The sequence below is a fragment of the Littorina saxatilis genome, linkage group LG17, assembly GCF_037325665.1.
Source record: "Littorina saxatilis isolate snail1 linkage group LG17, US_GU_Lsax_2.0, whole genome shotgun sequence".
NCBI classification, from domain to species: domain Eukaryota; kingdom Metazoa; phylum Mollusca; class Gastropoda; order Littorinimorpha; family Littorinidae; genus Littorina; species Littorina saxatilis.
Genome location: NC_090261.1, coordinates 55,105,630 through 55,133,524, shown reverse-complemented (window position 1 = coordinate 55,133,524; position 27,895 = coordinate 55,105,630). Strand labels below are relative to the sequence as shown.

At 42.8% G+C, this 27,895-nt stretch overlaps 1 protein-coding gene across 2 annotated transcripts; it reads right to left on the bottom strand.

The window, feature by feature from the left end:
- Nucleotides 1-1,027: 1,027 nt before the first annotated feature.
- LOC138951639 (dihydrolipoyllysine-residue succinyltransferase component of 2-oxoglutarate dehydrogenase complex, mitochondrial-like) lies at nucleotides 1,028-27,895 on the bottom strand. Of its 2 annotated transcripts, none has more exons than XM_070323177.1 (13): nucleotides 27,609-27,895; nucleotides 15,210-15,243; nucleotides 14,685-14,733; nucleotides 13,232-13,299; nucleotides 12,036-12,110; nucleotides 10,861-10,916; nucleotides 8,446-8,554; nucleotides 7,745-7,992; nucleotides 6,791-6,888; nucleotides 5,333-5,531; nucleotides 4,357-4,440; nucleotides 2,304-2,471; nucleotides 1,028-1,783 (listed from the first exon to the last, which is right to left on the bottom strand). In XM_070323177.1, the coding sequence occupies exons 1-13, from the start codon at nucleotides 27,717-27,719 to the stop codon at nucleotides 1,649-1,651; spliced, it is 1,434 nt and encodes a 477-aa protein (XP_070179278.1). In that variant the 5' UTR covers nucleotides 27,720-27,895; the 3' UTR covers nucleotides 1,028-1,648. The 2 variants fall into 2 exon arrangements, with proteins under 2 accessions (XP_070179278.1, XP_070179277.1); XM_070323176.1 differs by having other exon boundaries at nucleotides 13,232-13,308; nucleotides 27,609-27,892.

Here is a 27,895-nt window from a genome sequence, read left to right as displayed (position 1 = left end):
GTGCAGCGTTATGAGTACGTGTGCCCAACGCTTGTCTGTCTGCAGCGTTATGAGTACGTGTGCCCAACGCTTGTCTGTGTGCAGCGTTATGAGTACGTGTGCCCAACGCTTGTCTGTCTGCAGCGTTATGAGTATGTGTGCCCAACGCTTGTCTGTGTGCAGCGTTATGAGTACGTGTGCCCAACGCTTGTCTGTGTGCAGCGTTATGAGTACGTGTGCCCAACGCTTGTCTGTGTGCAGCGTTATGAGTACGTGTGCCCAACGCTTGTCTGTGTGCAGCGTTATGAGTACGTGTGCCCAACGCTTGTCTGTGTGCAGCGTTATGAGTACGTGTGCCCAACGCTTGTCTGTGTGCAGCGTTATGAGTACGTGTGCCCAACGCTTGTCTGTGTGCAGCGTTATGAGTACGTGTGCCCAACGCTTGTCTGTGTGCAGCGTTATGAGTACGTGTGCCCAACGCTTGTCTGTGTGCAGCGTTATGAGTATGTGTGCCCAACGCTTGTCTGTGTGCAGCGTTATGAGAACGTGTGCCCAACGCTTGTCTGTGTGCAGCGTTATGAGAACGTGTGCCCAACGCTTGTCTGTGTGCAGCGTTATGAGAACGTGTGCCCAACGCTTGTCTGTGTGCAGCGTTATGAGTACGTGTGCCCAACGCTTGTCTGTGTGCAGCGTTATGAGTACGTGTGCCCAACGCTTGTCTGTGTGCAGCGTTATGAGTATGTGTGCCCAACGCTTGTCTGTGTGCAACTGTGTATTTATGGTCCTTCCTGGTAATGTTTTCACACCCACACACACTGACACATGCGCACCTCTGCACACACACGCAGAGAGAGAGAGAGAGAGAGAGAGAGAGAGAGAGAGAGAGAGAGAGAGAGAGAGAGAGAGAGAGAGAGAGAGAGAGAGAGAGAGAGAGAGAGAGAGAGAGAGAGAGAGAGAGAGAGAGAGAGAGAGAGAGAGAGAGAGAGAGAGAGAGAGAGTAGAAAAAAGCCACCCATTCAGCAAAACTAAATAACAAGAGAGCCACACATGTCTGTTCAGTCTTTTCCTCTTTACATTCTATTACTCTTACAAATGCACAAAATATACCTCGAACTCACAACTCAATACAGTCGCACAGCCATGATTATCCAAAGAGATTAAATGTAAATAATGCCATATTTATAGAGGAATACGTAACGACCACTCTGCAAAGATCTTTTCCATACTAAGAATCTATCAAAAAAACAGAATGTGCACTTCTCAGTTCATTCTTCAATACTTGAATATTCATGAACAAAATTATGCACCTTGACACGTTTCAGATCAATATATTATTATTAAATACATTCGTGCACTTTTCTCCTCTAAGGAACCTTTTTGAAACGCAGACAGCCACGACAGAAAATTCTTTCACGCGCTTTCAACCTCATACTGGCACTCGCACACAAAACGTGTTGTCATCGTCACACGTTCCCTCAAGAACTCAGCAGCGGCGACGCTCGAGCAGACGTTCTTTCTCCATCTGATAAGCGCGGTGTTCACGTTGAGGAAGTGTGTTGACCTCTATCACATGCAATGGTTAACAAAACACACAACAAGGCAGCGGCAGCTGACAAAGATGCTCCCAGAATCTTCCACAGACAGGGCGAAACGAGGAAAACCCGACAGGCTACAAGTCCAGGAGTAACACACGCGGGTCTTCTACGGCGGACTTGATTTTCCGCAAGAAAGTCACGGCCTCACGGCCATCTACAAGTTTATGGTCGTACGTGAGGGCCACATACATCATGGGTTTGATTTCAACCTGCAAAAGCCAAGCGGAACAAAAACGATAAGAAATTGTTTATTACTGGTAGTTGTTGAAATCGAAGAACATGTATGCTAAATGATCGTTTTTCACACATGCATAACTCCTACTCCCATTCTCTATACAGTATCTCTCTCTCTAAAAATACACACATTTTAAAATAAAAATTATATCCTGCACTCGCAGTGTCTCAAAGATCCACAACTTGAACCAAATTCTCTAAAGTCATTTACAACTTCAAATTTTCTCCAAAATTGCTCTGCAGACTTTTTACTATTTCTGCTATAAGAATAGTAGGAGCTTAGTCAAACCCTGTCTACACAGATTCATATAATTTACAGTAGGACCGACAACTTTTCACTTACACTTCCGTTTCATAAACATACTAACCAAGCCTCATTATCACTTACACTTCCGTTTCATAAACATACTAACCAAGCCTCATTATGACCAATACTGTGAATGGTTTTCTATCAAGCAACCACCCACAAACAATATAATATATAAGCTTGTGTACCTTTCCGCCAATGGCGACGGGTCTGTCGAAAATAGCGTGCATTCCCAGGATGGCAGACTGCGGTGGGTTGATGATGGGAGTACCAAACATGGAGCCAAAGACGCCGCCGTTGCTGATGGTGAAGGTGCCACCATCCATGTCTTCAATCGCCAGATTTCCTGCCCGCGCCTGGAGACAGCAACATACCCACGCAGAGTACCAACACATACACACAATTTTGAATAATTTATGCAAATGTTAATCCAGTGGAAACCCCCTTTTAAGTCCTGAACAAGAAGGGCAAAGCCCATACGACTCACATGCTTGACCTTGACATGAGGGTCAAGGTCAAATAACTAAACCTAGCAATGACATTATACACTAAGAACTGCTTTACACATTTTTCCTACCAAAATACATGTGACCTTGACCCACCCAAGGTCAAGGTCATCCAAGGTCATGCAACACAAAGCTGTTAATTCAAGACATAGGAAGTACAATGGTGCTTATTGGCTCTTTCTACCATGAGATATGGTCACTTTTAGTGGTTCACTACCTTATTTTGGTCACATTTCATAAGGGTCAAAGTGACCTTGACCTTGATCATATGTGACCAAATGTGTCTCATGATGAAAGCATAACATGTGCCCCACATAATTTTTAAGTTTGAAACAGTTATCTTCCATAGTTCAGGGTCAAGGTCACTTCAAAATATGTATACAATCCAACTTTGAAGAGCTCCTGTGACCTTGACCTTGAAGCAAGGTAAACCAAACTGGTATCAAAAGATGGGGCTTACTTTGCCCTATATATCATATATAGGTGAGGTATTGAATCTCAAAAACTTCAGAGAAAATGTGAAAAATGTGAAAAATAGCTGTTTTTTAGGCAACATTTATGGTCCCTGCGACCTTGACCTTGAAGCAAGGTCAAGATGCTATGTATGTTTTTTGGGGCTTTGTCATCATACACCATCTTGCCAAATTTGGTACTGATAGACTTAATAGTGTCCAAGAAATATCCAACGTTAAAGTTTTCCGGACGGACGTCCGGACGGACGGACGGACGTCCGGACGGACGGACGGACGGACGACTCGGGTGAGTACATAGACTCACTTTTGCTTCGCATGTGAGTCAAAAAATCTGGTTTTAAAATGGAGGTAAATTGTTACAGTTGTGAACAGAAAACCAGAGAAAGCGAGGCCCAAAAGGAAGAGACGTCTTAAATCTTACAAGGGGGTTCCACTGTATGCATATTAAATCTTACAAGGGGGTTCCACTGTATGCATATTAAATCTTACAAGGGGGTTCCACTGTATGCATATTAAATCTTACAAGGGGGTTCCACTGTATGCATATTAAATCTTACAAGGGGGTTCCACTGTATGCATATTAAATCTTACAAGGGGGTTCCACTGTATGCATATTAAATCTTACAAGGGTGTTCCACTGTATGCATATTAAATCTTACAAGGGGGTTCCACTGTATGCATATTAAATCTTACAAGGGTGTTCCACTGTATGCATATTAAATCTTTCAAGGGGGTTCCACTGTATGCATATTTTGACTAACTTGAGGCATCAGAAATCTAAAATGTTATCTGAAACATTTCAATGATGCATCAATATTTTTCTCAGTTAAATGAAATGTGTGATAAGGAGACTTGGAAACAGTCAAGTGTCCCTACACTGCAGGTGTCCTTTCATGACAGGTATGTTTCAGTCAAGTTATACATCAAGGATCAACAGATGGTATCTTTCATTGAGGGGATGTGGATCTTTTTATTGATGGGGCGTCACCTTCCAGGTACAACAGTACGAGCAGAGATTACTTGACAGTACCTGTACCTGTCATTTTTATCGTGTGTTGGTTTAACAGAACTTCAGTTCAGTTGCAATATCGTGATATATGTACGTGCAAAGGTAACATTTGGACCCGTACTCAAACACATGCTTACAATAGCTTATATGCTTATAGTCTGTCATCCACTAATCAAACATTTATGTGTATACTTGTATCACAGAACTTTTAATAATGGTAAATACAGAAGTCACCTGTACGCTCAGGTCATACCTTTTCTCCCATTTCGTTGATAGCCATTTCAATGTCAGCATAGTTCATTCCTTCCACGTTGCGAATCACCGGCACCACAAGACCCTGAAGGAAAGAACATCAAACAGCTTAACAGATGTGACTTAACTCATTGTCTCCCAGGTACAGATATATCTGTACCCACTCATATGGCTCTATCTGACCTGGTACAGATATATCCGTACACAGTCACTTCAGTCGCTTCCCCTAACGTCGATCTAACGCCTGCATTCCAGCGTGTTGATACACAGTTTCTACACAGTTACTACAAGTCTGAGTGACCTGCTGCAGCACAGCGAAAAAAAACTTGGTCAACATAAGTGGGGTAGAAAGTGTTAATGTGATGCAGACTAGTGAATCCTTTTCTCTCTCCATTGTTTCATTCACCAATGCGTGAATACATGCATTCCACAAAAATGCTGACACTTGCTGCACTGGCTTATTATTTAAAAAAATTCTTTTCAAACAAATGACAATTTAACTTTGAAGGTTTCAACACTTCCCTGACACCCTCCCACAAAATCTATGAAGTCAATTCAATTCAATTAAATAAAACTTTACTATCTGAATGCAACAAACATAAATTTTTCTTTTGGCTCGTGTACGAAATAACATCACATAAAACCACACTCTCAGAACATATAGACACACGAAAGTACACATCAATACCCACAAAATACAGTTTTGTTGTGTAAGTCAGCACTTCTGAGGCTGTTCCTCCCCCTTTCACTGTAAAACTACACATTAAGCTCAGCCTTGAATGCTCTCCAAAAGGCAAAAGTACTGCCAAGTCTTCAACATTCCATTTCATACTTTATTATCCCATTGCTGGGAAACTCATTCTGCTTCCTCCATGGAAAGGTACAAAACTACATAAGATCTGAGAGAAAATATTTCAAGAGATCTTCAATGTAAGAGGCTCAACACTGTCAGAAACTCAGTACAGGTAGATCGTTACCTTAGGAGTCGCCACAGCCACGCTGATGTCCACATAGTCACGGTAGACGATCTCCTGCTCGTCAATGACAGCGTTGACCACAGGCTGGTCTGTCAGAGCGTAAGCCGACGCCTTGACAAAAGCCGACATGAAGCCCAGCTTGAGGTTGAACTTCTTGTTGAAGGTGTCCTTGTACTTGTTGCGCATCTCCATGATGTTGCTGCACACAGACAAAGGACCGGCACGGTTGACCTAGTGGTAAGGCGTCCGCCCCGTGATCGGGAGGTCGTGGGTTCGAACCCCGGCCGGGTCATACCTAAGACTTTAAAATTGGCAATCTAGTGTCTGCTCCGCCTGGCGTCTGGCATTATGGGGTTAGTGCTAGGACTGGTTGGTCCGGTGTCAGAATAATGTGACTGGGTGAGACATGAAGCCTGTGCTGCGACTTCTGTCTTGTGTGTGGCGCACGTTAAAATGTCAAAGCAGCACCGCCCTGATATGGCTCTTCGTGGTGGGCTGGGCGTTAAGCAAACAAACAAACAAACACAGACAAAGACACGCACACTAAAAACGGGAAAGCATGACAACAGTTGTTAATGTATCCAAGTTTCGTTGCTGTTTAAGCTTCTTCTTCTTCTTCTTCCTCTTCGTTCATGGGCTGAAACTCCCAAGTTCAATCAAGTTTTTGCACAAGTGGGTTTGTACGTGTTATGACCGTTTTTACCCCGCCATTCAGGCAGCCACACGCCGCTTTCGGGCTGTTAAAGATAATTCCATTTATAACAGAGGTACTCTCTGTTTACAAAACAAATCTGGTCAAGCTGATAGAAAAAGGGAACTTCTAACCTCACCGTCCTCTCATCTAACCCAGCCTATCCGCTGCCACCCCCAAAATTAAAACAAAATGTGGACAAATTGTAAGGGTTGAATTTTAACCAGAATAAAACAATAATGCCAGGAACCGGGTTTTAACTTGCTTTCTTTCTTTATTTGGTGTTTAACGTCGTTTTCAACCACGAAGGTTATATCGCGACGGGGAAAGGGGGGAGAGGGGATAGAGCCACTTGTTAATTGTTTCTTGTTCACAAAAGCACTAATCAAAAAATTGCTCCAGGGGCTTGCAACATAGTACAATATATTACCTTACTGGGAGAATGCAAGTTTCCAGTACAAAGGACTTAACATTTCTTACATACTGCTTGACTAAAATCTTTACAAACATTGACTATATTCTATACAAGAAACACTTAACAAGGGTAAAAGGAGAAACAGAATATGTTAGTCGCCTCTTACGACATGCTGGGGAGCATCGGGTAAATTCTTCCCCCTAACCCACGGGGAGTGTTTTAACTTGCTGCTTGGTTGTTGAAACAAACAAAATATTATGTCATGCACTCATTAAATTAAGACTGCTCATTCTGGAAGGACAAAGAAACATACAACAGAATCTCCTATGTCCAGAAGGACTGTGTCTTTCACCTCATATCTATTTCATTGAAAGTTGTAAGCATGGCGCAAGAGTTCTGGGCGTCCTTCAAGCGTTGAGCAATGCGTTGTCTCATGCGGTTCATTTTGACCTGCACAACAAAAAAACAAAAATGTCCTTGAATTTTCCCCTTTCACAGTGCTTGCACATAATTTCAGACAAGAAAATTTGCCAGATATGAAAGATCAACCAACAATTTCCTGCCTGCAAGTCAGTGTTGATCTCTACACTTTCATTAGTCTTCTTTGTTTGAACAGAAGTGTTACTCAATAGCATGCAGCAGGCACATGTGATAGCCAAAACCTCCATCTAATACTGTGATCTGGGCTTATTCTGACACATCCTACAGCCATACACTCTGCAACCTTCCAGATGCAGCACATTCAAAATGTCCACACACATACTTGGGACAAAACTGGACTTGCTAACAATGAATATGGACAGAAGCAAATCGAGCTACCTACAGACCTGTTTACCCACACTTTGACTTTGGTGTACTTTTCACTGAGATTCAGCGTATTTTCAAAATATTGAGAGTATTTTGCAACTCACAAGAAACGTTCATGAGCTATTGCTTCAAGGGCAGCAATAACATTGTCTGTTTTCAGAAGTGGAACTTTTAGGCGTTACTGCTTTTCGCTTCGACATTTTCATCAACGTGCTGAACTCAACGACAACAATGGCGGCAGATAAAATCTCGTCATATCACGTCTCATTTGATTACATTGACCAATCGTCAAAGTTGAATTGTATCCACTGGGCTATCGCGAGAACAGGTTTGGCAACCTACTTTCGATTTCTTCTTCTTCTTCCATTTAGTGATCACGATCAAACTTGATTTTTTTTACGATCGTCGTATTTTTTTCTCTCCAAACGTATTGGTCGTATCCTTGGCAACTTTGTACAAAATACGGCGAAATCGTATGGGTAAACAGGTCTATACCTACCCTCTGCTCTGTGCGAGAACCAGTGAGATGAACAGGAGCAGCCCCAGCCTTTGCAGGCGTGGGTTTCACGGAAGACGTAGGAACTGAAGCCATGGGTGCAGAGGGTTTGGGGGGCACAGGGGGAGGGCTGGAAGGAGGGGGGCCCGCTGTTGAGGAAGGCTGTGATGGGGGTGGGGGAGCTGGTGCAGCTGCCTCAGCTGCTGCTGGCTTTTCTGCTGCTGGCTCTGCTTTCTTCGCTGGTGCATCACCTGAAAGTATATGAGTGTGCGAACCATCATCGTATAGACAGTAGAAAACGAAGAACATGACATGAAAATGTCAGGTGAAAGATTTAGCTAATAACTACATTGCTTGGATTGCCTGTATCAGAGAAATTTACCACAGTAAAACCTGCCCATGTGACCACCTCTTGAAAGAGACCACCTGCCCACAAGGACAACTCCCAAGGATCCCAAACGAGTCTTTCTTCCATATTATATAATTCCATGTGATGGCATATAATTCCCCTTTCCATAGCAATCACCTGTCTATAACGAGCACTTTTCGTCGGTCCCTTGGATGGTCGTTATAGACAGGGTCAACTGTATATTCAGACAATATTTACTCTTGCCGGAGACATGGTAAGTGTCCATAAGTGACTACTCTAGAGATGCAATCACTATTTAAACTTGGTCATGCAAAGAAAACATAGCGTCACGAACCTGAAAGTTTGAGTTTGTAGATCTCCTGTCCAGCTACCACCTTGCCGCCATCAGGTACCAACAACTCTTCAATGATGCCGGACGCTGGGGCAAGGAGGGCTAGGGAGGTCTGCACATTGGAGTTACAAACAAATGTTATTCCTATCAACGCAAAATATGCAACACATTTGTATGTACAGTGCTTGAAAGCAACAGCCAGGAAGATGTCCTTCTGTACTCATTTTTAGCAACCAACTTAACTGCATTACAGTGGAAGCCCTCATTTAACCCATTTGACCCCAGGCCAGCGGCAGCCATTTTACTATGAAATCCCATGTACAGGGAAGTAATTCCGTCACATGTCACTTGTACAAACATTTAAAAAATGAAATAAAATGCTGTTTGAAAAGTTTGACTCACCTGTGTATTTTTCCTTGATGCACAAAACATCATTCCTTCAAATACAATTTTTTTTTTTGCAGCTACACAGCACAGGAATGTATTAAAAAAAATCAGAAGTACAAAATTTCACTTTCACGCAAGCACCAACATCAGTGTCAGACTGTTGAAAACACACAGACTTGCAGCAAGGGTCCAACCTCCACAAAAGAAAAAGCTGCAGAAGGCTGCTACTGCAGCAGTTCCAAATGAAACTGAGCAAAACAGTGTCCCTTACAGTTACACAGGTCTAAGTCCGTAAATCCCTGAAAAACATCGTTGTCATCGTCCGAGTCCCCCATGAAGTCGTACCAAAACTCTGCGTTTGATCGTGTATCCATTTCGAAGTTTCAAAAAATCGCTACTCCTCTCACAGTGAACCAATTTTCAAGAAGAAAACATGTGCATAACCGGAAGGAAGTCGCGAAAACAACGAAGTCTCGTCCGCGAGAGTCTCGTTTATAACAACAACAATGGCCGCGCCCTACTGAGACACGTGTTTAGCGGCTGGTAGCGGGCGCTCCGGGGCCAGCCACTGCAGAAAAACAGCGGGCGCTAGCGGGCGCTCCGGGGCCAAATGGGTTAAGAGCCCCCAATTTAAGACTCCCTCCTTTTTCAGACCCTGGTTTTTGGCTCACGTAAGTGTAGCCTAGCCTATGCGATGCTAACTTTTGTCTGTCTGTGCGTGCGTGTGTGCGTGCGTGCGTGCGTGCGTGAGTACGTATGTATGTCTGTGGTAGAAACTTTAACATTTGACTTAACACCGAAATACTAATTTTACCTGTATTGAAGCAATGATCAACATTTCGTCAGCACGTATGTAGTTAAAGTGTGTATCCAAAGAAATGTGGTGGGGGGTTTTGGGGGGGTAAAAACAGCTGACTGGTTCGTGTTGTGTGTGGTATGTAGACCAGGTCAGGGGTCAAGGTTAGGTCAGATCGCGTGAAGGATTGTGGTATAGATACAGTTATCACCGAGCTGCAGTTCGCCGATTCGGAGCAACGACTCATGATTTCACATTGTTCGGTTTCGTAGCTCCAGAAAAATAGATAAAGATACCAAAGGAGATTTCCTACAGGTTAATCTGCACAGCGTGTTTCCAGTGTCTGCGCGAAGAAGCGCTGTCGAAAGCGCAGTGTCGATCTGGCAGTCGTGTTCCCGTAAGTAGGCTACAGACAGACAAATCTAGATCTAGTGTCTCGCACCGTGTCACCTATGCTTACTGTGTGTGTGTATGTGTGACGGAGTGATTGAGTTTGTGTTACTGTTTGTCGATTTCTTACGTGAGCCTTGAAGGCTTCGCCTCTTGTTTTTTTAGATTTTCTGTTCATAACCTCTGTAAATGTACCAGGCATGGGAATTGAAAAAAGTTAAGAAGGCTGAACATTTGTAAGTAATATCAAAATCGTCGGCGCGAACCGCCTAGTCTTTAGGGGGGTCCGGGGGAATGCTCCCCCGAAATTTGTTTTCTCCAAAGAACCCAAATAGTGCAATTTGGTGTCATCTGAGCTCCAAGTTTGCCATTAAATTCAGTTTCAGAACCATTTTTGCCTCCCCCATTTATTTTTTCGGCGGACACTTTTGTTTTTTCGGCGGAACAAAAAAATATTTCGGCGGAAATGTGCCTTTCGGCGGACAATTCCCATGCCTGTGTACCTCTACTTTTAAGACTCCCTCCATTTTAAGACCTGATTCTCTCAGATTTTTGGAGGTCTTAAAACAGGGTTCTATTAAAATACTCCCCCCCATCACAACTAGCAAGCATAATATTCAGTCTTACCTCATTTGTCACTACACTGATTTTCCACACTCCCTGCACTCTAAATCCAATCTTCTTCCTACCCAAGGCCATACAAACAAAACACATAGTGCCTTCTCACCTACCTGATCCACCATATATATACTGTCCCTAATGTCAACTGCGTGAATGTCCATGACAAATGTGTGGCAGGGACCAAGGGTATACATCTTTCAGAGTATACATTCCTCAAAACTCACCTTGTCTGTTTCAATTTCTCCCACAGATTCATCCTCTCCTACAAAATCTCCAACAGCTGCAAAATAAAAATAAGTTAAGGCCATGAGCAGGATACACTGTACTGTCAAAAAAGATTCATCATGCTGCACAAGGCAGCACTCTTCAACACTCTCAATCTGGATCCTTTCAAGAGAACATAACTTTTTGGGGGGGTCTGCTTGTACATTATTCATGTACTATAACTAATCACACGGGGGGGTGGGTGGGGGTGGTGGTGGTGTATGTGGTGTATGTGTGCAAAGGGGCGAGGCATTGTTAAACCAAGCCTAGTGTATATGGTTGTACACTGTACATGTACGATTTAAAACCAAATCTTGCACACAATAAATTGCCTTGCATAGTCGTTCACATCAAAAGGATTTTTTAAATTTGTTTATGTAAATTCTTTATACATGTATTCACACTTTTTTTTATAACTGAACAAACAATACATGAGCAATTAGCTGCATAGGAAAATGGTACTCCTGTTCAAAGCAACAAGAAATTATCAAGGTTTCTTAAAAAAAATGTGTTGACATTCAGGACAAACAAAGAGACAAACTTGTCTTGTCATATCAAAGAATCACACAGTTCCCCCATTCAATGACTGACAGCTGTTTACACAATTGATTTTTCACTTCAACAAGCTGTGAGCAGACAGCTATCAAACCTCACAAAACATCAACAGCAACTAGGGAGGTTCATCAAGTGTGTGTGCATGTGTGTGTCAGTCTGCATTCATTCCAATACAATGGGAGCAAGTCAGAAGGAACAAAAGCTAAAATAGATGTAACCGAGTGCCGTAACACTACGATCACCTCGGGAGGCGAAGTGCAATCAAACAGGATTGAAAATGTTAGGGCTAATTTCTTAGCCCTATAAAAACTGTTATGCAAACCCGAAGGTTTCCATGAACATACAGACAATCGGAAACCACCAGACCCCATCACAAACAGAATTCCACGGTGCAGAGTCTGCTGTGAAAGGAGCGGTAGCCTCCCCTGTCACATATACAAAATAAAAAGTTGGCTTGAGTTTCTCATCACTTGAACAGTTTTAAATAATTAGATATTAATGAGGAAATAAGAGTGCATTTAAACAAATAAGTACACATATTGAAGTTGCCGATTGCAAATTTTCAATCGTTCGAACTCACCTTTCTCCCACCTGACATCTCCTTCAGCCACCGATTCAGGAAACCCAGGTGTCACCACTGTTTTTACTTCATCATCTGGAAAAGGAAACCATGCACATTAATTATCAAATTGAAGAACTGGCTGTGGAAAACAACAATTGTATTCTCAAAAGTGTCCAGAAACTGGTTTTATCTGCTACAAACCAGCCTGTTACCTCCATCCAAACACCCATCTTATCTTACACTCCCACTCTATTAGTCTCTGAAACACTTCTCCCTCTACCTCCCATCTCCTGCTCTACCCCCCCCCCCCCCCTTCCACTTGCAGCAAGCTGTCACCTCTGAAGACCCACCTCCAGAGATAAAGTCTTGTAGGTTATTGAAGTGCCTCTCCATAGTCTGTCTCTCCCAACTGACAGCTTTTAATCACACTCTAAGACACCTTTGTCCTTGCTGATTTTGATCTAGATAGTGCAAACAACTTAACACACTGCCCAGATGTTGTCAAAGAGAGAAAGATGGACAGCTTTGGTGAGAAAGGACAGCATGCATTGTAGTTAGCTGTGTCAATAGGGATATTTGAAAGGAGCAAATAAAAAAAATGAGGGCAAATTATGAAGTAATAATGACAAGGTATTACTGCCCCTTCTCTCTGCCCCCCCCCCTCCCTCCCCTTCTCCCCCACAAGAGCTTCCATCAGTGTGTATACAGTGGTGTGTGAAGGGGGGGGGGGTAAATCCAGGAAATAGGCCAGGAGAGGGTGGTAGCTCTCTCTGTCTACCATCCTTTGGTAATAAGGTTTTAGAGTTTGAGTTCTCTCTCCCTCTGTCTCTCTCACAAAAACAGTACTCAGTGACCACTATGCATGTCTTCATTGAAGCAGGTAGGCGTTGAAAACTAGCGTCCCAACTGTGACAAGAATGCATCATCACACACTCTCATTCATAAGGTACATTGCGTGCGACAACAAGACAACAGGCTACACCTGCTTATGAAATAGAAAACGAACTCAATAGCACCACAACCGACCAAGAAATTCTTTCACTACAGAATGTTCATAAACTGTATCACATGAGCCACAAACCTCGCTCAACACTATAATCGCCCTCTCCCCTCCATAGCCAAGGATAACAGTACACCCAATAAAGCCAACCCCAACACAACAAAAGACACTGAAGACAGACACACACGATTTAGACTGTATCTTTTTCACTTACACAGAGCAGTTGAAGAGTGGAAAGAGCTGGAAGGCTGAAATCCCGCCACCACCGACCCTCCATGGAACCTGAAACAGCTGGGACAAGGTGAGACAATGGCTTTAAGTTTTTTTCTTCTTCCTCTTTGTTTTGGACTATGATTGATAGCCATCATACAAATGAACAAATATATTTCTCCCAGAAAACACGAGGATTCATGCAGACCAACCCACAACCCCCTCCTCCCATTTTAAAAGATGGAGGATGGCATGCTTTTTATTCAGACACTTGCACCTTGCAGGTAACAGGGCAGAGTTGCATCCCCCCAAGGCAATGCCTGAATCGATACCCAACAGGAACTCTACAGCAAAGTCCCCCCCCCCCCCCCCCAACTCCCCTTCCTCGACATCATCCTACTCAGAAAAAAAAGCAGGACCGTCTACAGCGTGCAAATGATGTCTAAACACAGTCAGTGCACGTCATTTCCATAGGCTATCTGCACAACAATTAGGGCATAATAAGCGCCCATCAAGCGATCCGAGGTGCAAATGAAGAGCTATAGAATGCTCCTTTCTCAACAATGAAGCGAACCGCTTCAGCGAAGAGGGAGCCTGCCAGCTCCTCGATCAATGAAGAGTTGAAGCAGTCTGGGGGTGAGGGTGTGGGTGTGAAGAGGGGGAGTGGGGGTTAATGCATAACGCACGACTCCACTCGGCTTTTCAGAGCTTTTACCGTATTGCAGGATATCGTTTGCTCCTCCGCATCCGGTATCGCTCTGAAGTTGTCACTACCTCCATAAATTACACCTGATAAAGCACCGAGGCGGTCCCGACAAGGCGCCAATAACATCCTTCTATCACTCTCTCGACATGGCGCATTTGCTTTCTTTTTTTTTTCTCCCTCATACAAAGCGGCAATAACATCTTTCCATCTCTCTGTTTCCCCCTTGACCAAGGTCGTTCAGTTTGTTGTATTCTTCACCACATCTCTTTACATTTCAATACATCTGCATGGGTATTTAATATCATTTTGCCTAATGATTTGCAACACACACACACACACACACACACACACATGATGTGTCTCTTTCTCTCCCGAAGACATGCTTTTTAATCAACAAACAATTCAAAGTCACAGCCTCTTTAAATGTATTCTCTATTTAACATAGGAAGGCCATAGGAAGGCCAGTGTAATATGGTGTAGCTCTACTATCAACATCACCATCACTGGCGTCGTTGCCACTTATTACCGACCCCACGTGTCCTTACCGCACGTTTCGTTACCCCCCCCCCCCCCCCAAAAAAAAAAAAAAAAAAAAAAAAAAAAAAAAGAAGAAGAAAAAAATGCAACCAAACAAACGAAACACACACCCAACAACAACAACAAAACACACACACACACACACACACACACACACACACACACACACACACACACACACACACACGCACACACACAGACACAGAGGACGCACCTGGAAAGTTTGCTTCCATGGCGACAGCCTAGAAGCCAACAGGCGCTACCTGCAACACAATGCAAGAAACAGTGCAAACAGGTGCATAGGGGCTCTGCGCTATGTTGAAATCAGCCATGCAGACATCTCACCGTTCCCCTCGAACAGCAGAACTTCCCTAATTCAAAACGTTAAACAGCAATATAACATTCAGTGCCTGATAGGCTAACATTTCAAGAACGATCGTAATCAATGCAACTCAAGTAGAAAATTGCTCCCCCTCCCCCATATCACCCCCCTCCCCCCTTGCACAGCCCTAGTCACAGTTTTTACCATCTCCTCTCACTCCCACCCCCACCCCCCTCTTCTCCTCTCCTTAACAGTTCGAAAAGTCATCAAAAACTCTGACAGGATGACTTCTCGTGTATGTCTGCACGAATCTCATGTTTGAACTTCTACAGTAATGTCACTCATTAGCATATTTCACAAGAGATTGAGGCACTATTACGACACCGCGTTTACAATAATTACGTTTCTCCCTTTTACCTGAGGAAATTTCGGCCTCTGCATTTGCGGAAACCTGCAAGAAAGAAGAAAAGCGGGATTTAAACACACGCTGGGCGTAAAGGCAACTTGTCTTCCATTTACCAATGATGGAAAACATAATTTTAAAAGCGAAATGAAAGGTTTTGACACGACTGTCGCTCGAAAATTTAAAACGCATTTTCAGGAAGACATCGTTTCTCAATCACGCGAGAGAGAAAAATCAAGCAAATGAACTCAATGGTTCAAAAGCCTTGAAATGTAATCGATACCAACATCATGATCTCAAAACATCAGGAAAATAGGTCGGTGTATGGGGCCTTTGAAAGGGATACTGGTTTGAACAGGTTATATAAACCACATCAGAGACCTACAGTGAAAGATGTTCTTTCTGTTCGGTTGAGACCAAAATGCAGCTCCTTTCTGCATCGCGGTTGCTACTATGTTGATGTTGCTGCTGTTGCCGATGAAGAGGAAGGGAAGTGAACGGCTTTGTGTCAATTAGGCCACACAAAAGAATAGTCTGTTTACGGTATCCCGACCGACCCTATTTTTTCGCGCGACCCAAGACTTTTTTTTAGCATTTGGGAAAAATTAAAAAAACATTTTAAATTTTTTTTATAAAAAATCTTAGTTTTTTTGCAAAATAACTTAAAAATATGGATTTTTGAAAAAAAAATCCCGACCTACCGACCCTATTTTTTTTGCCTATGTTACCGTAAACAGACTATTTTTTGTTTGCCTCAGAGTAGTGAGCATGTTCAACATTTCTGTCCAATTCTAGTACCATATACATTGAGGTTACACCACCCCCACCCCCCCCCCCCCCCTTTCAAGCAAGAATCTGACCCCGATGCCAAAGCCACGTAAACAGCGTCAGCGTGACCACAGTTCGGCAAGCCACACCCAATTCCCTGTAGCACTGACCACTGGCTTGTTATGAATACGTGAGCAGACCAGCGGAGGGAAAAAGCGCCGAGTGATCAGTCATCGGAATTAATTTTGCAGCACAACTCTTTGTCTTGTCCACGCGGTGCTGTAACACCTCCCTCTGATACCTGCCTAGCCCCGGCTAAGAGGCTTTTGAGAAACTGTGTAATTAATTGAAGACCCTCGCTTCGCGCCGATTCCCTCGATATCACGGTTACCGCAGGTGCTAAAGCCGTTGCAAACAATGACATGTAGAAAACGGACGGGAGAAGAGGGGAGGGGAGGGGAGGGGAGGGAGGTGGCAGTTGTCGTGGTGTTTTGCAGCAGTAGTGAGCACACACAAAAACACACCTTAAGGGTGCTGCAGCAGCATAAATCAAGGAGAGGCATGTAAGGAAAATGTCCATGGATCCATTTACAAACCGTTGAAAGCTTAAACAAGTCGCGTAAGGCGAAATTACTGCATTTCGTCAAGCTGTCGAACTCACAGAATGAAACTGAACGTAGTCCGCCGCTAGTGCAAAAGGCAACGAAAGTGACGAGCCTGTTTGGCGCGGTAACGGTTGCGCTGCGCTGCATAGCACGCTTTACTGTACCTCTCTTCGTTTTAACTTTCTGAGCGTGTTTTTAATCCAAACATATCATATCTATATGTTTTTGGAATCAGGAACCGACAAGGAATAAGATGAAATAGTGATTTCGGAAATTTAATTTTAATCATAATTTTTATATTTTTAATTTTCAGAGCTTGTTTTTAATCCAAATATAACATATTTATATGTTTTTGTAATCAGAACATGATGAAGAATAAAATAAAAGTAATTTTGATCGTTTTATAAAAAAAAATTTTAATTACAATTTTCAGATTTTTAATGACCAAAGTCATTAATTAATTTGTAAGCCACCAAGCTGAAATGCAATACCGAAGTCCGGCCTTCGCCGAAGATTGCTTGGCCAAAATTTCAATCAATTTGATTGAAAATTGAGGGTGTGACAGCGCAGCCTCAACTTTTACAAAAAGCCGGATATGATGTCATAAAATACATTTATCGAAAAAATGGAAAAAAAAAGTCTGGGGATATCATACCCAGGAACTCTCATGTAAAATTTCATAAAGATCGGTCCAGTAGTTTACTCTGAATCGCTCTACACACACACACACACGCACAGACACACACACACACACACACATACACCACGACCCTCGTCTCTATGTTAAAACATTTAGTCAAAACTTGACTAAATGTAAAAAGTAACAACATCCACACTGAATTCTTGAATACGAACAACAAACGAATAAACTTTCAGAAATGTGGTTTGAGAGAGCATAGTATTAATTTTGTTATGCGTACCACAAGTCCCTGGGCCTTTAGGATACCTGATCGTCTGTCGACGTTGTTTAAACAGGTCAGTGGGCACAAACACGCTGACGAACCGATTATTCACCGAACACTTTTGCATCAACTGTCGTTCTACTTATGATCCAGGGAGCCTGTATTTTTACATTGAACAACTGTTGCTATCTAGCCCGTCCCGACTACTTGAATGCGAGTGCTCTCAGCAACTATGCATACATAATTCAGCCATCTACGAACACCAGGTAAACCAAGTTGCAATTCAAAGTCAAACAGTGGTGTTAGGAAGCTGCGAGGTCGAGAGTGACAAGTCAAGACAAATTTGGACAGTGTGATCTCGGCAGGGTTTGCAGTGAAAACACCCTGTGCTGCCCACCCACTTGCGGGACCCATCCGAACTCCTTTCCTAAATACAAATGTACAGGCAAACAGACTGTGCATTACAATTGTGCCGTCCGATACAAGAACACACACGACTTTGTTGAAAGAGAAAGTCAAGTGCGAGTATTAATGAGAGTAGGCCGAGAATAAGGAATCCCACCCCAGAATGTGTTTCAACGTCAGCACATTCTGCCACTGCAGCTAACACCAAAGTCAAACGGTCCTATCTGGCGGGCAAACAAAGTGTAGTTAAATTTAGAATTTAATTCCACTGTCATCTTTCTTTCTTTCTTTATTTATTTGGTGTTTAACGTCGTTTTCAACCACGAAGGTTATATCGCGACGGGGAAAGGGGGGGGGGGAGTGGGATGGGATGGGATAGAGCCACTTGTTAATTGTTTCTTGTTCACAAAAGCACTAATCAAAAAATTGCTCCAGGGGCTTGCAACGTAGTACTGTACAATATATTACCTTACTGGGAGAATGCAAGTTTCCAGTACAAAGGACTTAACATTTCTTACATACTGCTTGACCAAAATCTTTACAAACATTGACTATATTCTATACAAGAAACACTTAACAAGGGTAAAAGGAGAAACAGAATCCGTTAGTCGCCTATTACGACACTAGATGAATACCCGCTTCGCCGGGTACGGCTTCGCCTGGAAGAAGTAGAGCCGAATATCCGGCTTCGCCGGGGACCCGGCTTTGCCGGGTGTACGCCGGCGCACCGTACGAAGGAAGGGAGATAAACGCGCAAAACACTGAAGAAGATAAGGAAGAGTAATACCCGGCTTCGCCGGGACAGTGACCTTCTAAAAATAGTAACGGGAATATGGATTGAGCGTTGTCGACAGTGACCTTCTAAAAATAGTAACGGGAAAATGGATTGACGCCACACGAAGGAAGGGAGATAAACGCAAAACACTGGAGAAGATAAGGAAGAGTTACTGGGAATGGATCTGGGAAGATGAACAGAAAAACCAAAATCGGTTCAGCGCTGCGCGCTGAGAGCACGTGTTGAAAATTCTCATCGAGCAGGTTGTGTCCGGGGTCTACCTGAATATGCCCACCAAATTTGAAGCAGATCCATCGAGAACTTTGGCCGTGCATCGCGAACACACACACAGACACAAGTCGTATATATATATATATATATATATATATATAGATGCTGGGGAGCATCGGGTAAATTCTTCCCCCTACCCGCGGGGGGTTCCACTGTCATCATCATTTACAGAAAAAGAAGACCTTTTGTCAATAAGTGGACAGACAAGACAGCTTTGCGCTGTTGCCATTACACAAATTACCACCAAATTCAGTTTTACACGCTTGATGACGGAGCCATGAAACATAATTTGCAAAGGGTAAACCAATTGGCAACCCCACCCACCGCCTTGTCTATATACGCATGGCATAGATTCACGACTTTTCCACATTCCATGGAACATGACAGCAAGACAGTGGCAAAACTCAACCGTCAAGGCATTCATTTTATACACGTACAAGCATCTTTATTATTAGTGCTTATAAATCCTTTAATGTAAAACTTCTTTTTTTTCCGACTCGCTCTATTTGTTGTTCCAGTGCAACCTCCGAGTACATTGCTCCTTGCGACTTTAAACCCTTCACAAGCATACCAGTCATAGGGTCATTCGGCGGGTAAAGAGGCAGTCGATGGCAAAGCTAAGACGAAATCACGATCTTGGTGACCCGCCAGTGAGTCTCCTGACTGTCTGACCTCACTTTGCTCGCGACTACCTGTCAGTCTTAACTCTTCACCTGATCTTAAACACCTATCGAAAAACGCTGGAAGAGTACCAAATGACAAACGTTGCCGAGGAGCGGTCACCTTTGGTAGCAATCCGGGCCGCGATGTCTTGACCCGCAGAACAAACTGTCGTCGGTCCCCAACACCAGTTTAGCACCTACTGAGAAAAATGTCTCTCTCCCCCCTCTGCTCCTTGGTTTACTTACGTTCTAGTTCTACCCTTCTTCGCCTACAATTTACAAAGCGAGCAGTTTCCCCCCAGGACATGAACTGATGTTGCTATCGCTAAAGAAGGGGAGGGGGGGGGGGGGGGGTTGTCAGAGGCTCGGAGAGAGAGAAGATATCTTTTTTCTTTCTGAGGGTGAAAATATTATATGCAATTTCTGCTTTTTATATTTAGTCAAGTTTTGACTAAATATTTTAACATCGAGGGGGAATCGAAACGAGGGTCGTGGTGTATGTGTGTGTGTGTGTGTGTGTGTGTGCGTGCGTGCGTGCGTGCGTGCGTGTAGAGCGATTCAGACCAAACTACTGGGCCGATCTTTATGAAATTTTACATGAGAGTTCCTGGGATTGATATCCCCGAACGTTTTTTTCCTTTTTTCGATAAATGTCTTTGATGACGTCATATCCGGCTTTTCGTGAAAGTTGAGGCGGCACTGTCACGCCCTCATTTTTCAACCAAATTGGTTGAAATTTTGGTCAAGTAATCTTCGACGAAGCCCGGACTTCGGTATTGCATTTCAGCTTGGTGGCTTAAAAATTAATTAATGACTTTGGTCATTAAAAATCTGAAAATTGTAAAAAAAAATAAAAATTTATAAAACGATCCAAATTTACGTTTATCTTATTCTCCATCATTTGCTGATTCCAAAAACATATAAATATGTTATATTCGGATTAAAAACAAGCTCTGAAAATTAAATATATAAAAATTATTATCAAAATTTTTTTTTCGAAATCAATTTAAAAACACTTTCATCTTATTCCTTGTCGGTTCCTGATTCCAAAAATATATAGATATGATATGTTTGGATTAAAAACACGCTCAGAAAGTTAAAACGAAGAGAGGTACAGAAAAGCGAGCCATGCAGCATAGCGAAACGAATACCCCGCTCTTCTTGTCAATTCCACGTGCACTGCCTTTGTCACGGGCGGTGGAGTGACGATGCTACGAGTATACGGTCTTGCTGCGTTGCGTTGCGTTCAGTTTCATTCTGTGAGTTCGACAGCTACTTGACTAAATATTGTATTTTCGCCTTACGCGACTTGTTTATTTTTTATTTTTACAATTAAACCTCCCCGGTGAGGGAAAAACACCACAAAAACACAGAGAGAGAGAGAGAGAGAGAGAGAGAGAGAGAGAGAGAGAGAGAGAGAGAGAGAGAGAGAGAGAGAGAGAGAGAGAGAGCGGGGGGCGGAGGCAGAGACAGAGAGTTGTGGCGTGAAATAAATATGAGCTACAGTAATTTCTTCTAAACTTAAATGCGTTGCTCGTTGCGTAGAATTATCCCCCTGAACTCACGTGACGTACGTTTCCTTAGGCCCAGACTCGATCATGCTCTATTTCTAAGGACTCTATCAAAAGACTGCTGTTCTGTTTGGAGTTAACAAGCTAAATTACAACCATCCAAATAAACCATGCTTGTGTGTCACGAAACGACCAAGTCACTTACTATGAGTTATAACAAGTCATTAATTAAGATGTCCCATCCCATGGACATTTTTCCTGTGTTTTTTCGTTGAAACGCAACACACTCAATCTGGTAACCCAGCCTACCGGATCAAAACAATGTTTTACCCAAACGTTTCCTATTTGCAAACTATCACTCTCCAATCAACATCCAACTGTTCTGAAGGGTATATTGCTAATAACACTACCGCTCCACAAGAAGCCGACTTCTACATTAATTACGGTACGGACACTAATAAGAATTGATGAAACGGATCCGGGGCTGAGTGTAACAACAACAGTGGCCCTGCTATGTGGACAAATTCAAACTCTCCAACATGGAAGATCCCTGTACGTGATAAAGCCTGCCAAGTGCATACACAGCACGAGACCAATTTCATATGAGATGCCGTTTGTCACCTCAGATACAGGTCCACTGAAAGTGGCGACATCTGGTGCCAAGAAATAAAGTGGGTCTCTTTGAAGGAGATACGAGAAACAAACAGAATTCAATCCCGCTACAACGGTGGTGGAAAAACATTTTATAACAGCGGAGGGGAATAAACAAGGCACACTACATTAATTTCACTGAATTTGCTGGCTACATCCAGGCCCCGAAGAGGCAACAGGGTCTGTCCGTTAGTGGTATAAACGACAAGAATTCAATAATTGCAGCGCATGATTGTCACGGCTCAGTGGAGAGACCAGAGGAAGAATGCACCTATCTTTGCTGTGTGACACGTTGTGGGCCCGGAACACCTCTGAGTTTGAAAATGGACTGGCACTTTAAAAGCAAAGTGGTGGCAACATGTGGTACGCTACAGTGTTCCGGGAGACAAATGTGTTTAGCGTCAGGAAGCAGATAAGAGAGGAAGAGTCGTGTAGCCCCGCTGATCATTTGATGATTTACCGTCCCTTCTAATGCATGTTGTTGTAATGGCACAAAGCTATTCCATGCCCCCCCCCCCCCCCCCCCCAACTACATCAGTCTCCCCTTCTACATCAGCTAAGCCTGACACGCATGAGCTCTTCTTCTCTTCAATATTGAAAAGCTGTGACGGCACTACCTAGGAGCTTAAAAGTTAAGTTTGTTGGAAGTGAATGGCAGTACATGTACATGTATACATACTTTAACAGACAAGAGCACCACGTATTCAAACAATTCCCTTTGCAGTGACAGGGGACGCACGCTATTCGTGAGATTCAGGGTTTTCAAAGCAGGGCAAGTTAGACTGCTTCCAGTTCTAGGAATTTCATTCACATATGAATTTAGTTTTCAGATTGCAAAAATCAACACTGTTCTATTCTAACAATGACACCAACTTTATTACATGTATACATATATAATATGAAATTAAGCAACCACCAAAAGCTATGAGGACAGTGGGTCTTCATTCCTCCACCGCTCAAGAAAAAAAGTCCTCACCAGCAGGCCTTCTATTGACTGTGTTTCTGTTTGCACTATCTTGAAGATTTTGCATTTTGACAAAACTGGACATGGAGTCAGGACCCTTCAATTTGTATTACAAACATAAAGAGCAAATGCTTCTGCGACTAACCTTCAAAGTACATAATATGAATGAGAAGAAACCAACTGCTACTTTTAACATTCAACCCCATCCTGAACTTAAAATTTAAGTACCTGGATCAACCAGACTTGGGTCATGTCTAGAGGTAATACAATCCAGGAAGAGTGAGAAGTGCAAAAGCTTTAGCTGAAGATTTTTGTCTTTTCTTCATTTTTTCACCCAAACTTAATCCCAATGTGACCTTGAAATATGACAAGGGTCAACCAGACTTGATCATATCAGAAGATCATCAAGCCATAGAAGTGTGTGAATTTACATAAACCCTCGCTTCCAAAAACATCAGAGAAAATGATAATTTTTTCTGTTTTTACCAAAACGTTACCCTACTGTGAACTTGAAATTCTACTTGGGTCAACCAAGCTTGTCTCATATTTTAATAAGAGGTTATAAAACCCTGCGGGCAACATTTTCAAAGTTTTAACTTCACTAATGTCCTTACAAAAAATGACAATCTCCCATTTTTGACCCTATCTTGACCTTGCCATGTCCTTGAAATTTGACAAAGGTCTACCAGACTTCGGGATCATCTGGAGGTCATCAAACCCTAGAAGCATGTATAATTCGGTGTCCGAACCCTCCCCCCGTGTACACTACACTGGGTGTGCACGTTAAAGATCCCACGATTGACAAAAGGGTCTTTCCTGGCAAAATTGCTTAGGCACAGTTAATAATTGTCTACCTATACCCGTGTGACTTGGAATAATAGGCCGTGAAAGGTAAATATGCGCCGAAATGGCTGCAATCTACTGGCCGTATAAAATTTCATCTCACACGGCATCACTGCAGAGCGCCTAGAACTGTACCCACGGAATATGCGCGATATAAGCGTCATTGATTGATTGATTGATTGATTAATTGTGAAAGATCTGGCTTCTATAGTGTTATATTGTGTACATATACTACGTCACTGTTATATTGTGTCTTGTGTCTTATTATTTGTTTTGTCTTTTAATGTGCACCACACTGAAATTTCTCTGTATGAGATAATAAAGTATTCGTATTCGTATTGTATTCGTAATATTGTGTACTACGCGATTGTGTTGGAAGAGTACTTCCCCCTTTGGATTGGGCAGCTTGGTGAGTAAAGACAAGTTCGAAACATTGAACCCACTTGATTCAAGTCTGTATGTCTGAATGTGTGCTGAACGCATCAATACAAGACAAGGAACACAACATATAGCTTCTGGAAAAATGATAAAACCCCGCCATGACCTTGAAAATTTATGAGAACACCAGACTTGGGGCATGTCAGATGTCTGGGGGTCGTCAACCCTAACAACGTGTGTAAAGTTTCTAAGCTCTAGCTTCAATAACAACCAATGACTTTTTTTGTCTACATACACTGATACAGACACCCCTTATTACGAAGAATCTCCTGATGGCTTAAGTGAGTCAATTTGAACCAACAGGCAATATTACAATCTATATATATATATATATATACGACTTGTGTCTGTCTGTGTGTGTGTGTGTGTGTGTGTGTCCGCGATGCACGGCCAAAGTTCTCGGTGGATCTTTTTCAAATTTGGAGACCGTATTCAGCTACACCCCGGACACAACCTCATCGATGAGATATTTCAACACGTGCTCTCAGCGCGCAGCGCTGAACCGATTTTGGTTTTTCTCTGGATCCATTCCCAGTAACTCTTCCTTATCTTCTCCAGTGTTTTCAGCCGCGTTTATCTCCCTTCCTCCGTGCGGTACGCCGGCAAAGGGCACCGAGGATGTTCTCAAGCGGTGAGTGTTTAATTAAACGAAAGGGTGTTTGTACTGTGTGTAAAAGCCTGACAGTATCTGTGATGGTTTACGGGAGGCTTACTGTGCCTTTAGTTTAACCCACTAGACCTGGGTAAATACAGCTGCAAATTAATGGGGTTTTTTTTTCGTCAATAGTGTTCTACCACCGGTGAATATATATATTTGACTAGATGTAAGCCTGTAAGCCTGCATGGCGATTTTGCATAAAAAATAAAGCATGTATCATCTACATTACCCGACTGCTTACTTGACCACTGAAGTTGTTCATATCTAGTGGGGGTATGACGGGCAAAATGACAATCATGCACTTGGGTTCTGATAAAAAGATAGTCACCAGGTGTGCTTAAAACGGACCCAGTGCGTTCAGTTGATGAACCTGACATTTACATCCCTCTATCTTGCCCTCTGACGGTCACTACACAGATCATTGGATGCGATTGTGAGACGAGAGTACTATTGATAAGGATCACTTGCAAGTTATATTTTTGGAAATGCACATATGAATATCACCACAGGTATATCATATACAAGTTAGTAGCTCCCTTCTTTGACTCTGTCGACGCCGTTTTTAACTGGTTTCTTCACTTTACATAATAAACCGGCCATAGAGCACTAGCGTCCCGTACTAAATCTTAAAAAGCCTCAAAATCAGTGGGGAATTCTGGGTAAGGAAATCCTTTCATGCAATAACATCAGCGCCTTTCAGCAATTGGTCAACACATTTCAGAGCCAGACTACAACATAATGTCAGTCAAACTTGAAATTAACACTACTTGTGATTGCTTTCCAAACTTATAGAAAGTGTCGACACATGCTTAAGAACTCACGTGTGATGCAGGGATTTATTTACTTGCGCATAACAATCTCAAAATGTCCCATTGGAATTCCCTTCAGTGCGTCAAAGGGCGCACTGAGATTACGTACCACTGCCCCACCCCATGCACAATTTTCACGGGAGTACAGTATTCTCAGACATTAGCAAAAAAAGCGACGGGCGCTGTGGCGTGGTGGTAAGACGTCGGCCTCTTAATCGGAAGGTCGAGGGTTCGAATCCCGGTCGCTGCCGCCTGGTGGGTTAAGTGTGGAGATTTTTCCGATCTCCCAGGTCAACTTATGTGCAGACCTGCTAGTGGCTTATCCCCCTTCGTGTGTACACGCAAGCACAAGACCAAGTGCGCACGGAAAAGATCCTGTAATCCATGTCAGAGTTCGGTGGGTTATAGAAACACGAAAATACCCAGCATGCTTCCTCCGAAAGCGGCGTATGGCTGCCTTAATGGCGGGGTAAAAACGGCCATACACGTAAAATTCCACTCGTGCAAAAACACGAGTGTAGGTGGGAGTTTCAGTCCACGAACGCAGAAGAAGAAGCAAAAAAAGCGCGCCATGCCGAGCAACTTGAAAGTTTGTGAAACGCGCTGTGATTGGCTTTTAAAATGTAATTCATTAGTATTCAACCAATCCTGCAAACTATTTGTGCGGGACCGCTCTGTGCTTGCGCCTTTACCTCTGTGGAAACTGTCAACACAAGCGATATCGATTGAAACACAGACCCACGTAAATAACCAATGACTCCAAAGAAAAAAGTAAAGTTACTTCCCGGTCAAGGAAAGATATACATGTATATCCATTCAACTGCCTCGCCCATCAACCTCAGGTGATGTTCGCATTGAAACAACAGAAGAAGATGGCGTTGAAACTGAAAGCGGCGAAAGTGTCAAACAACTTGCTTCTATTTTGTCTTGTTTCTCACTATCTCTTTCTCACACACATACTAACCTGATACACAGGTACATTCGCATATCATCATATGGCACCAAATAGAACTGTTTTGCATCTTTTGACAAAAGCATTTTCCTAGCCTGCTTTGCGCCTTTTTCTTCGACTATGTAATGTCCTATCAGAATTTGGTTGAGGGGGACAAATGTCCCATTTTCTTTTTCTTCCAGGCGAAACCCTGATGATGCATGTTTTAAGTTCAACTTTCTATGTTCACCCCGGAGAACTGACAGTATTTGTAGAAATGGTCTAAGGGCATGTACATGTATCATCACCGCGCATCAACTGAAGGTAATAGTGTTTGGAGGATTGTAAGATCATGTGTTTGTGATCTCACATGTATGTATTCCGTGCTTTAGCATACAAGTTACAACCACTGTTTTAATCAAAATTCATGATAAACTTAAATTAAAACAATTTAATGTGCTTCTCAATCTCATGCATCATAATTATCTTGCCCTCAGTTTGGAAATGGTAAATGGAAGTTCAGATTATTGCATAATGACAAAAAATCTGTGCTGAATGATCTTTCTTTCTCTGCCATCATCTTTTTTTTACAATTTCTGCTGGCTTTCTTGGACTTTCCATGGAGTACACAAAACACCCAGGTGAACCGGAAGTCAGAAACCGGTAGAAAGTGATCTCCCTTAGAAACGAGACCAAAAATCCGTGACCTCGAAGTAATCCACTCATTACTGACAAAACGGTCCGTCAATCATCAACCTAACCACCATAACGGTGACTCCAAAAAGATACAAATCAAACGTTGTATACTTCAACCAGCCCCGTAACCCCCTTGGGCTTGACCGAAACATCTTACAGTACTGGAAGGTCAAAAGTGTCATACTATTTTGTGACCGGACACACTAATCATCGCAAGAACGACTTGAATTTTCACCCAGATATTGATTCAGATTGACACATTTGGAGTCAGCTATTTGTTCGATGACCTACTCCATTCCCTCAATGCCTGAAACAGCGCAATTTGCTCTCAAAATCTTCGAAAATTGAATGCACACCGCTCTCAGAGTGTAAGTCACAAGTTTAAACACTATCCGTTTGACGAAGAGCTCCAGTTTCTAAAGAGTTTCAAGCCTATTTGGCTTCGTAACGAGTTGCCTTAAACTGAATATGAAAGATGGATTAACAGTAGACATTTTTACTTGCCTTAGTTTTCGCCAACTGCGGTCTCCAGGCCGAAAAACGCCTGGCACAGCGAGGTAAATATCGCACACTCGAAGCAAGCATGGCGGACAGACAAGACATTGATCGACGCATGCGCAAAGCCACGGTAAACAAATGTCGTCTGCAGCGAGTGAGCTGGGTGGAGAAACCGGATTTCTCTGATCATCTTCTACCCTCATTATTCTGCGGAAAACCAACATCTTGCAATGACAACATTTGAATAAATAAATAACGATCTCAGAAGCTTATTTTTTCGCTTTAGTTCGCTC

Coding starts and splice junctions, on each gene's coding strand:
- LOC138951639 (XM_070323176.1), bottom strand. CDS start 27,719: ATGCGTCGATCAATGTCTTGTCTGTCCGCCATGCTTGCTTCGAGTGTG. Junction 15,244..27,608: donor CGCAGTTGGCGAAAACTAAG/GCAAGTAAAAAT, acceptor TCTTTCTTGCAG/GTTTCCGCAAATGCAGAGGC. Junction 10,917..12,035: donor AGATGTCAGGTGGGAGAAAG/GTGAGTTCGAAC, acceptor TTTATTTTGCAG/CTGTTGGAGATTTTGTAGGA.